General features: G+C 43.9%; 1 protein-coding gene across 1 annotated transcript in view; it reads left to right on the top strand.

The window, feature by feature from the left end:
• The window catches only part of LOC137524809 (aldehyde oxidase 1-like), a 198,592-nt gene that overhangs the window by 135,001 nt on the left and 51,130 nt on the right, over positions 1–12,461 (top strand). The window contains exons 23-25 of the mRNA XM_068245134.1: positions 1,328–1,415; positions 4,855–4,941; positions 9,346–9,537. Coding sequence (XP_068101235.1) covers positions 1,328–1,415; positions 4,855–4,941; positions 9,346–9,537 — 367 coding nt within the window. The remainder of the gene's footprint in view (positions 1–1,327; positions 1,416–4,854; positions 4,942–9,345; positions 9,538–12,461) is intronic.

Here is a 12,461-nt window from a genome sequence, read left to right on the forward strand (position 1 = left end):
ACTCGAATATTCGACCTAACTCGAATAATTTACTATTCAAATTCGACCTAACTCGAATAATAAAAAGGGGTATCCGAGCATCCCTGCCCCATACCATACAATTTTATGTTTATTTTTTTGAAGTGAGAACTAAGATACATTCTTTCATGATTGATTATAGCTTTTGAAATGTCTGACAAATTTTCCCAATTTTGAACAAAATGATTGAAAAACACAGAAAAAATTGCTTGGATCTATAAATCAAGAAATTGTGAATCTACAGCCCCCTCAAAAAAAAAGTATAACAATTGGTTGGGGCCAAGTAATCCTTAAAGGGGAAGGTCCAAGCAAAATAAAAAAATGTGTTTCACTTACCTGGGGCATCTACCAGCCCCATGCAGCCATCCTGTGCCCTCGTAGTCACTCACTGCTGCTCCAGTCCCCCGCTAGCAGCTTGCCGACCTCGGAGGTCGGCGGGCCGCATTGCGTACATTTTTATGCATTCCGCAGGTGCAGGAACATTAACACATACATTTTTACGCATTACTGGTTCAATGCGTAAAAATGTACGCATTCAACCAGTAACGCGTAAAAATGTATGTGTTAATGTTCCTGCACCCGCGGAATGCGTAAAAATGTACGCAATGCGGCCCGCCGACCTGCCAGTGGGGGACTGGAGCAGCAGTGAGTGACTACGAGGGCACAGGATGGCTGCATGGGGCTGGTAGAAGCCCCAGGTAAGTAATTTTTTTATTTTGCTTGAACCTTCCCTTTAATGAAACATGAGCTGAAAGTGGGAAGGAACTCCATATAAACTGAAAAAAAATAAAATAAATCATCCAACAAGAAATTATTTATTTTGCTTACCTCTGTTTCTCTGTGAATGCCATTTTTTAATTTTTAGACCAGCTCAGTGTTAATTTACTGCTTACTGATTACTGCCCCCCCCCCCCCCCCCCGCCTCCCCTACACACATCACCTAGATATCAAGCTTACATCACTGTGTAAACTCTTTACAGGTTGGGTGGGATTTAATTACCTTCTGGTGTCCTTATCGTATCTGAAATAGGAAGTTTTTGTTATATGCATTTTGAGATAAGCTTGTTAAAAAAATACTTCCCACAGCCCTGTTGTTGCACAGTTCAGCAAAGCTCAGCAAATGCACACAGACCAGGTAAAAATAAAAATAATTAGGAGACATATAGGGATGGGGTTTTTTCCTTTTTTTAAAGGTTTACATATATTTTCGACACTTACTTTTTTAAGGCATTTTTTTTATTTTTGGATGTTACAATCCCCTTTAAAGGTGCTGAGAGTCCTTAAAATGCAATATGTTCTTATCATTTAGAACTAGCCATCCTGTTCGCTGCATTTTGGAGCGTGGAGAAGACATGCTTATTACTGGAGGAAGACACCCTTATCTAGGAAAATATAAAGTGAGTTTCTTCAGGAAAATGAATATTGACTTTACAGTTCTAGTCTGATTAATAGTCCCATACAGCTTCATTATATTTAAAAATCTTAACTTATATACAACATCTCTTATTATTTCATGACAGTTTTATAAATCAGGGGAAAACTAAATACAGGTAATTGTGCCTGGAACAAAGTTACCAGATAAGCTTTTATTCAATTTGTGACACTGAAACCAGGCACTCTAAATATCAGTGCTGGGCCAAGAGGGAGGCAGCACCCTCTGAGCGCCCGAGCGCAGAGTGGGCACCTGTGCCTTCCCAAGTGCCTCCCCCGCCTTGACATATGCAGTGCAGTGCAGGAGCGGAAACTGGGGTACAACTCACCTGTTGGTTCTGGACACTTCAGCATGTGTCCTCAATGTCACACAGTTCAGTTCAGTGTCTCTTCTCTGATGTCCTCTAATGGCACCTCTCATTACTGCGCTGCTGGTGGAGTCAGAGAGGAGACCCCGAACTTGGGGGGGAAGGGCACTATGGAAGTCCCCCTCTAATGCTGGAGAACTAACTTTGTCCCGGCCCTGCTACAAATATACTGTATACTCATAGCTTACTAATCAGACTGCACAAAGGTTACCATTTTGTGAGCACTGAGGTTTCTGCAGCAAACTTTACTCGCAGGATCACAAACAACTGCGTTTAGGGAATTAGTTCTGAGCTCTGTGGGTGTGATGGCTTCTACTGCTTGGATTGTATCATCCTGCTGTTCAGACTGCAAGGAGAAGGCATAGACTGAATCTGCTGAGAAAACTGTAGCCTATAATAGTGGCCATCTGTAGTGTAGAAAACAGGTAGTGTTCTGAGCCTCTTTACCAGCTATTTCACATCAGCTAATTAAGAAAATTGTAGCCTGTAATAGTGGTCATCTGTAGTGTAGAAAGCAGCTAGTGCTCTGAGCCTCCTTACTGTAAGAACCTATACGAGTCTGCAGGGAGGATGACAGGATGATTGCACCTGTCCCCAGCCATGACCGGCAGCGTTCAAAGCTCACCCGCTAACACTGACCTAAAAAACCACTCATTCAACCCCCCAACATTCCGCCCCCCATATTTTTTTATTTTTTTTTTCTTTTCAGCCATGACCGACTCTATCTACACTCATCCCAAATAATGCACAAACTCCTTTCTTTTCGTTGGAGTGATATTTAATGTCGGCCACAGCTTCATCACAACAGAACAGGAAAATAAATAACCATAACAAATTAACAATAACACATTAAATACAACAATGTAAACATAACACTCTAAATTCTTGTAAAGACTTCATCCCCCCTTTAAGAACTGGCCGGTGGCGACTGAGGAGCCCCCCATCCTAAATAACTTCCACTCACCATCCGCATGAAAACCCGAACAACGGCCGTCCCAAACCATGCCAGAAGTTCCCTGGGCTAACATGCGATTTGGAAGTTACTTCCACCATCCCATAAACCTCCCAACCAATGTTGTCCCCCATCACTTTGTACCAACCATGCAGTTTAATCTCCACAGCACCAATTCCGGCTCCTCAGCCCCATTTAACCACCATTACCAGAAGAGGGGACCGCCGCCATAGCTGTGACACCTGAAACGAGAAGAAAACATCCCTACGAGCTAAACCCCTACCCTAAACGAACGCATGTTCCCACACCCTCAGAAGCCATAAACAATTGGCACTAGCTACTAAAACAAGAAAAAGAAAACAGTAAAGACCCCAACTTTCCCCTCCTAACTACCCCAACCTAAGGGAGGGTGGGTGGGACGATTACTCTGGCTGCCAAGCTAAGGAGGTAATGACCTCCCCCCACTGTCCTCCCTATAGCTCCTCCTAGCTCCTCCCCAGCCCGTCCCTGCCTGTCTCACCACTCCTCCCTCCCTCAATCTTAACCCTTTCCCTTCCGAGGCAAGTTCCCTGGAACTTACCAGGGTCATGATGCTCTTGTGCTAAAGGCACAGAGCATTTCTTACCCTAGAGCCACTCCTCCACTCCACAAATTCACAGCTCGGCCTCCCCGCTTTGCTCTGAATAAGCATGTGTGTGTAGCTTATGGGGGCGGCCGCAGCTGCCGCCTAGTCTGGTGCAGCACTAGCAGCTTTCTTAGACAGTGGGCCGCAGCTGCATCATTTCATCCACTTCCTCAGGCCGCAATCCAGTCGTGACGTGCGTGACATCAGCCCAGCCAGGACTGAGTGTGGCACATCAGGTCAGCAGTGAGAGCTGGAGACCTCGCAGACCCACAGTATGAAAGATCTCACTGCAAGCGGTGGCTGTACTGGGACTTTGAGAGTGCCGGAGGCTGAGCTGTGAATGGGGACTGGAACGGGGTGAAAAGCAATGTTAAGCAGATTGACCACCAGCTGGAAACTAACTAACTCCCCACCCAACTAGTTTCACCCACCCCACCAGCACCCACTATCTCACCCACCCTTCCCACCAGCACCCATTGTCTGATCCACCCTCCACCAGCTCCCACTGTGTGATCCACTAACCCCATCAGCATCCACTGTCTGATCCACCCAGCCAACCAGAGCTCCACAATGTGGACAAAATTACACAACATGCATTCAAAACAGGTACAGCAAAGGATGCTTATCAAAGCTGGGCAGAAGCCTGTGTGAACCGGCCATTAGGGAGAGACAGCTTGTAGTTAGGTCTGTTCAAACCAACTTAGAACTGTGATTTATAGGGAGCATAGTGTGCAGAACTGTTATTTGTAGGATTTATTGTGTGCAGAAGTGTTTAGGTAAAAGTGTGTGTAGTTACACTACTTACACAAGTTTGTTAGTTTCAAAACTGTATTGCCAGCTACTGAGAAAACTGTCAGATATAGAATTGAATCAGTGCTGATCCAGTGGTGAAGTTAAAACAGTGTGGGCAGCAAGGTACTTGTAGTGCCCCAGAGTCCGGCTTGTTTGTTGCTGACTGTATGCACCTAGTAGTGAGATAACAACTCACAGCTATAGCATTCCTTCAGTGCTGACTCAGTACCTTAGGTAGAAGTTGTGTGTTCTACTAGTTAGGTAAGTTTTCCTTGTCACTTTTCTCCCTGCACGTACCTAGCAAATAAGCATTAAATGGAATTTGCAAATTAGCTCTGTAGTATCAACCAAAGTTCGAGGAAATGTTTGCGAGACTGCCCAAGGCGTTATTGCTAATCCCTGATGACAGTAGTTGTTCACATAAAACGCTGCATCATATGATATCAGAGATTTATTTCTTAAAAATGATCTGTCCACAGCAGCCATAACTACAGAGATAAGCTGGGTAGTGCTTTACCAATACTGTATGTTCAATGCTTAGACTTAGACTGTAATATTGATGTGTTATACCATAACTGGATGCATCTAGTTTATGAAAGAAAGTGAACGCTGATTAAGGACCTGGTGTACAAAACAAAGGAACGTACTAATGCATATTTGTTTTATAGGTGGGATACATGAATGATGGCAGAATCATGGTAGCTGACATCAGGCTGTACAGTAATGGTGGATGTGCTGGAACAGAATCTGTGTTTGTAAGATACTGCTGCTTCGACAATATTAGGACTTAAAGCACATGTAAAGTGAGAGAGAGATATGTAGGCTGGCATATTTATTTCCTTTTAAATGGATCCAGAGGTGAGAATAATATGAAGGCTGCCATATTTCTTTCCTTGTAAACAATGCCAGTTGCCTGGCAGTCCTGGTGATCTTCTGGCATATGTAGTGTCTGAGTCAAAACCTGGAACAAGCATATAGCTAATCCAGTAAAACCTGAGTCAGCTGAGTTAGAGTTCATGATGCTTGTTCATGGTATATTGCTAAAAGTATTAGAGACACAGGATCAGGAGGAAATAAATATGGCAGCCTCTATATCACTCTCACCTCCGATTCCCTTTAAACAATATAAATTGTACAGTATATGTTATTGATGTATTTTCTTGAAAATATTGCTGATGCTCGGTGGAAAGAGATGAAGTATAGTACATAAGATGCGAAACCGAGTCCTCATGTGTCATATTTATGGACCAGCTTCATTAACAGATAAAATGTTCATCAAGTGGGGTCATAGGAATGGAATATTCCATAATTCAAACAACTATACGAAAAAAGGGGAAAATTGGTATAGTAAATTAGCACAGAATTGGGATGGGGGAGTGGAGGAAGGGTAGAGAGAAGGGAGGGGAAAGGATGTGGGGAAAAGAAGGGAAACAGAAAATGGAAGGAGGGACAGGGAGATGGAAAACGGAGGAAAAAAGAAAAGGAGTAAGAAACGTAAGGGGGGGGGGGGGGGAAGAGGTCAAGGGAAGCGGAAAAAGAAAGGTTTGATCTACCGTGTTTATTGCATATATTGTATTTTAGCTGCACAAATACTGATTGGATGCAACCTGGTATCGGATTTCATAATAATCCAAACATTTGTCTGGCGCCTTTCTCCTGTCGGACTCAAAGCACTCAAGAGCTGCAGCCACTGGGACACGCTCAAGAGGCCATCCTGTAGTGTTAGGGAGTTTTGCCTTGAACTCCTTACTGAATAGGTACTGACCCTAGCCAGAATTTGAACCCTGGTCTCCCATGTGGTGCCCTTAACCAGTACACTTTCCTGCCACTGATTTTGGCTCTTCTTTTCACTGCTAGGTGAATACCAGCATGGTTCAAAAAACTATTTCAGAGGAAGCGACAGTGCCAGGATTGCCTCTACCTCAGTGCACTCCAAATCCCTATTTGCTTTGCACCTAGAGCACGCCGCAGCTTACCATACAGCATACCAAGTTCCCAATTGCCTCTTAACACCTATGCTGTCAGTGTAGTGCCATCTGCCATTTTTTATTCTGAGACTTAGAAGTTAAAATCGGTGCCCTGAAGCGCCCACTAGTGGCCGCTGCCATGCACCCAAATTTCCTTTTCATGCCACAAAATGCGGCTTTTATTATAGGCTTTTTCCATAAGGGCTCTTGTGCCCTTTTTTCCTGCTTCGCCTGTCTAGAGCTACAGCCAATCCACATTATCAAGATTAAGAAAAATGCATATTTCTGCCAAGGAAAAATAATACCACAGTCTCATTAGGAATGTGCTGGTAAATTCTGATACCTAACAACCCCTGGGAAATTAAAAAGGAACTATACTGAAAATGACGTAATGAAAAAATATTGCTTATTTTTTACAATATTACTTAAATTATTTAGTTAGTGTTTGCCTATTGTAAAATCTTTCCTCGCCCTAATTTACATTCTGAAATGGATTATGAGTGGTATCAACTTTTGATCTGTCAGGTGAATCTATAGGGAAGGTTTGTTTACTCCTCGTTCCGAAGCAAGAAGAAGTCAGTATAAACAACACCAGGGGCCGTATGCAAACAACTTTTTCACCTGAGTTTTCTCCTAGGTGATATTTTTCCAACTTGTAAATATTATGGTCAGTCATGCAATATCACAGCGCCAGGAATTATGTTGACTAGAGCACACAGACAATCCAATCCACCTCCAGAGATAGCACTTTACAACTGCATTTCTCCTGTATAGTACGACACTCCAAAACAGAGAAGCAGAAAAGGGTTTCTCTCAGTGGATATAACAACTTTTATTCCTCCATGCAAGGCACATCAATAAAAAGTAACAAATAACTTACATCAGCAGGGTCCCATGCCAATATAGGACCTACTCTGGAAATGTCGCTTCCCACCTTTGTAAGAAATGTCGCTTCCCACCCTTGCGGCGAAAGGCCGAAACTAGTCGGGACAAGAGCGGGCTGGACACTATTGGTCATTTTCCACGTTCTAGAGTACTACAAGGGTGGGAAGCGACATTTCCAGAGGGGGTCCTATATTGGCATGGGACCCTCCTGATGTAAGTTATTTGTTACTTTTTATTGATGTGCCTTGCATGGAGGAATAAAAGTTGTTATATCCACTGAGAGAAACCCTTTTCTGCTTCTCTGTTTTGGAGTGTCGAGCCATAAAGGAGGAATGCAGTTGTAAAGTGCTATCTCTGGAGGTGGATTGGATTGTCTGTGTGCTCTAGTCAACATAATTCCTGGCGCTGTGATATTGCATGACTGGCTATTTAAAGGTGAAGAAGATCTATCCTGGTCACGGCAGCAAAGGTGGTTGCTAAGGAGCAGTTTAACAGCAATCCTGTGGAGCGCCTCTACCCTTGTTTTTGTATACTGGTTTGTAAATACTATGGCCTCAATTCATAAAGCATTCCCGCTTGCTGAAATGCTGAAAACAGCTCACTTTACCGACCACATAGCAAAATCTGTATTCCTAAAGGCTTTTTCCGCATGAAAAGCCGACATTCTTGAGAAGAGCGATAAATCACCGCCTTGTGCGGTGATTAAACAAAAGTAACAAAATGTCAATTCAGAAAGATTAGAGGAAGCGGTGTGCAGACGGGGATTACCGCTACCTTGGATGTGGCGAGAAGCGTGCGGAATACATTGCAGTGAATGGGACAGACCACCCTAGCAGCAGCAGAGAGAGCAGCGCACGCAGGGACTCAGCCAGCTCCTGTGTTTCCGCAAGGCTCCCGACAGCCTACCGCCAGCCTACAGTGGGAAATCTTCGCTCTGCTATCGCAACTAGCAACATTTTATGAATGCCCACCCAGAAGTCAGAAATACCGAGCGCTGAGTTTTCCCGCACGGATTTACTTCACCGAACACATTTTTATGAATCAAAGCCAATGTCTTTTAAACCACCAGCAAGCAAGAAAATACTAAAAATAATATTGACAGCACTTGTTCACATATCTGTGGTACTTTTACCATTGCAAAGTGCTAAAAAAATATATATATTAAATCGAAGATGAAAAATTATCTCCTAGGAGAAAACTCATGGGAAAAAGTGAATTGCATATGGGCCCTGGTCTCTCAGAATCCACTGGAAGGAGAATTTTGCATAGCATAACAGCCTAGGCGGTGAGGGCAGGGCTACGTACCAATATACAGCAATATATAACTATGGGAAGTGCTTCTGATGCTAAAACCAGGATAATTAACATAAAATTCGGTATCCGGAATAATTTACTACACTCCACTATATGTCACTATGCAGGGCCGGTTCTCTCATGAAACAAGGTGAGACATTTGCATCAGGCACAGACATTATAGGGGCAGCATGTTTGTACTTTGTGTTTACACTTACAGCATGCAGTCAGAGTAGGAGGAGAAGCGAGAGGATAGCGAGCAAGGTGAAGAGGTCATAACTGGGTAAAAGCAGCTCGTTGTGCTGTATGAGGAGTCTGACAGTGAGTGAGAAAGGGGGAGGCAGGAGAACAGCAGTGTTTCATTTGACTTGCACAGCAGAAGGGAGGAGGTGGCACTGCTCTCCTGAATGAAAAGGAATGGAGGACGGAGGAAGGGGGAGGGCGCATCCTCACAAGTTTGCCTCAGGCAGCAAAGAGTCCAGAACCGGCCCTGCCACTATGGCGCCTCTTTAAAGACAATCTTGTAGGAGATTGCTGCTGTAAATGGTAGAGGAAGACGTCTGGTATGGTTCCAAGGAACTTCCAGAAGGTAAAAGCACAAGAAAAAACACAAGAATCCCTTATGTTGTAGTAGTTAGTAGTATCAGGATTTATGATCTTATAATGAAAACTACTCACAAGTGTGGGTTACACAACCGGCAACTACATTGTTGAACAGGTTAGGAAAACCCGGCCTCACTCAGGTCCTCTGATGTGGATGGGTCGCTTGCTCCCTTGAAAAGGATATTTTGGGATGAGATACTTTGGACTCTAAACATAAAACCCTACAGAAGATCATTTGATTTTTGTCAAAACTCTACAGTTTATACAATATAGTCTAGACAAGGGCTTACCTGAGGCAGTAAACCACTGAAAAAGGGATGGGGCTACCTTACCACCAATTTAATTTACAGTGTTCCACCTGTAGTGGAAAATATTACTATTAGTAGTAATACTTTGTGTTATTTGATCTAGATAATGGAGGTTTCAGTGCTTGAGACTGATTGTTCTTACAACATCCCTAATTTGAGATGCCTTGGAAAAGTTTGCAAGACAAATTTGCCATCTAATATATCATTTCGAGGGTTTGGATTCCCACAGTGTGGTCTGGTTACAGAAGTGTGGATTGATGAAGTTGCTGCTAAGTGTAACTTACCACCTCATAAAGTAAGTGACGTTTACCAAACACTTATCTCATGACATGGTCATTATTAATTTCCAGCAACCAGCATGAATTTGATCTGACTCCTCAACCAGTCAGTCAAACATTTTTTTAATCCATCTAAACGGGGTTAAACCCGAGGACTAAGGGAGGCCAGTCTTATGCGAGGTCAGCATCAGCATCATACGCTACCTTGTTCCAGCAGAACAATAATATGTCCTCATTCCTCCTTCACTGTAGTCGTTGTACAGCCTATCTCCTTGCCGCTTCCATCAGTGCATGTCAAGCTACATAGCTCAAGAGCCACCAGGAGGAGCTGTACAGCAGCTACAGTGAAGAGAGGAGTGAGGATGACATGTTGCTCCACTGGAAATGTAGAGACCAGGTGAAAAGGGATAGAGTTACCTGAAGGACTTCTGTAGATGCCAGATAGGCTGAGGGTGGGTCAGGGGAGGATTAGACTGTAATAACCTCAAAAGCCAGATCTGACCCATGTCTACCTGGGTCTCTTCATGCAGTGAGCCTCCTACATAGGGTGGAGGGTGTGGTGGAGGGATATCGCTGGTGCCGCTGAATTTGATATACTTCTGAATCCAGGAATTCACACAGATTGAAGTCTCTCGTTACATTGATATTGGAGTTGCACTTTTAGTTTGTTTAGGGCAACTGCACTCCATTTTATTTGTTTTTACATATATGTTTGATATCTAATCATTTATGTTGCCAGCACAACATACTGTATTTTTTGGACTATAAGACTCACTTTTTCTCCCCAAAGGTGGATGGGGGTAGGCGGGAGTCACTGCGTCTTACAGTCCAAATGCAGGGAGTTCCTGACTTGTGAAGGCCTGCCAATACGAACCTCCAACCATCACAATGTCGGGGACTCCCTGTACTGTGCCCATGCAGAGGAGGACACAGGGACAAATGGAGGGCACGGGGATACAAAGGAGGACACAAAAGGGCATAGAGGACACAAAAGGGACACAGAAGGACACAAGGGGCACAGAGGAGGGCACAGGGAGACACAAGAGGTACAAGAGGGCATGAGGTACAAAGTGGACATAATCCAGAAGATGCCCCTTCACCATAGATGCACCAGGTTTAGTATATATATTTTTGCCCCTAGTTTTTGTCCTCTAAATTTAGGTGCGTCTTATGGTCAGGAGCGTCTTATAGTCCGAAAAATATGGTATATAACTTCTATTGATTGTGATATTTATGATTGGACACCTTTGTTAGTTTAACCACTTGCCGACCGCCTCACGCCGATGGGTGCGGACACGGAGGCAGCCCCAGGACTGCCTAATGCCGATCGGCGTAAGGCCCTTGGGGCGTGGTTTGCAGGAGTTTGCGCACGCCGATGTGCGTGCATATTCCTGCTTGGATGTCGGAACTCCGCTCCTCCTTTAGTCTCCCAGTGGCGATCCCCGCTAGGAGACTGTTAGATGGCGAAACCGCAGCGCTTTACGGGGACAGCCATGTCACTCGGCTGTCCCCTCCAGAGGCACAAAAGCAATCCGCTGTGATAGGCTAAAGCGAAGGGATGGAAGGAGGGGGATAAAAATAAAAAAAAAATAACTAAATTTATTTAAAAATAAATAAGAAAAATATTGGTAAAAATAAATAAATAAATAAACATTCGGGGAGCGATCAGACCCCACCAACAGAAAGCTCTGTTGGGAGGGAGAAAAGGGGGGGTATCACTTGTGTGTTGAGTTGTGTGGCCCTGCAGCGAGGCCTTAACCTCCCTGGCATTTTGATTCCCGCAGCCGTGCGGCCGCGGGAGGGTTTTTTTAACCTAATTTTTTTTTTTTATCATGTAGCTAGCCTAGCGCTAGCTACATGATTTCCCCCTCCCTGCGGCATCCCTCCCACCCCTCTGATTGCCGCCGGTGATCAAGCCTGTCAGGAAATCCCGTTCTGAACGGGATTTCCTTCAGGGCTTCCCCCATCGCCATGGCGACAAATGGAATGACATCATCGACGTCATGACGTCACAGGGAGTCCAGATCCACCCCATAGCGCAGCCTGGTGGCGATTGGCCAGGCTACGAATGGGGTCTGCGGGGGGGCCCTCTTTCACGGCGGGTAGCGGCGGATCGGCGGCGAGCGGCACCTATCGGAGAAACAAGCAGCTAGCAAAGTGCTAGCTGCGTGTTTAAAAAAAAATTATTCAAATCGGACCACCAGGGCCTGAGCGGTGCCCTGCGGCGTTACTGGACGAGCTGAGCTCGTCCATAACGCCCAGGAGGTTAAAGCTGCAGTGGCCAATTTAGTGAAAAATGGCTAGCACAGTGTTTTTTGGAATATTCTACGCTATTACCTTACTGCTACTGTCATATCATATATCAGGTGGTCATCATATAAGTCATCGAGGCTTCCTATTGCCATTTTCAGAGGTATTACAGTAATCCTACACTTTTAAAAGAGACACTGAAGCGAAAAAAAAAATGATGATATTATGATTTGTATGTGTAGTACAGATAAGAAATAAAACATTAAGATCAGATACATCAGTCTAATTGTTTCCAGTACAGGAAGAGTTAAGAAACTCCAGTTGTTATCTCTATGCAAAAAAGCCATTAATCTCTGCGACTTTCAAAGTCGTGGAGAGGGCTGTCTTCTGACTTTTTTTATCTCAAGTGTTTTCTTTTTCTCTGCCAGAGGAGAGGTCATTAGTTCACAGACTGCTCTGAAAGAATCATTTTGAATGCTGAATGTTGTGTAATCTGCACATATTATAGAATGATGCAATGTTAGAAAAAAACACTATATACCTCAAAATAAAAATATGAGAATATTTTCTTTGCTGTTAATCTTCTAGTAATTATTCATAGTACACATCCAATTCATTATATTACATCTTTTTTTTTCGCTTCAGTGTCTCTTTAAGGCCTGATCACTAGATAACAGAACATGTTCCAAAA

Source organism: Hyperolius riggenbachi, chromosome 7 (assembly GCF_040937935.1).
Source record: "Hyperolius riggenbachi isolate aHypRig1 chromosome 7, aHypRig1.pri, whole genome shotgun sequence".
NCBI classification, from domain to species: domain Eukaryota; kingdom Metazoa; phylum Chordata; class Amphibia; order Anura; family Hyperoliidae; genus Hyperolius; species Hyperolius riggenbachi.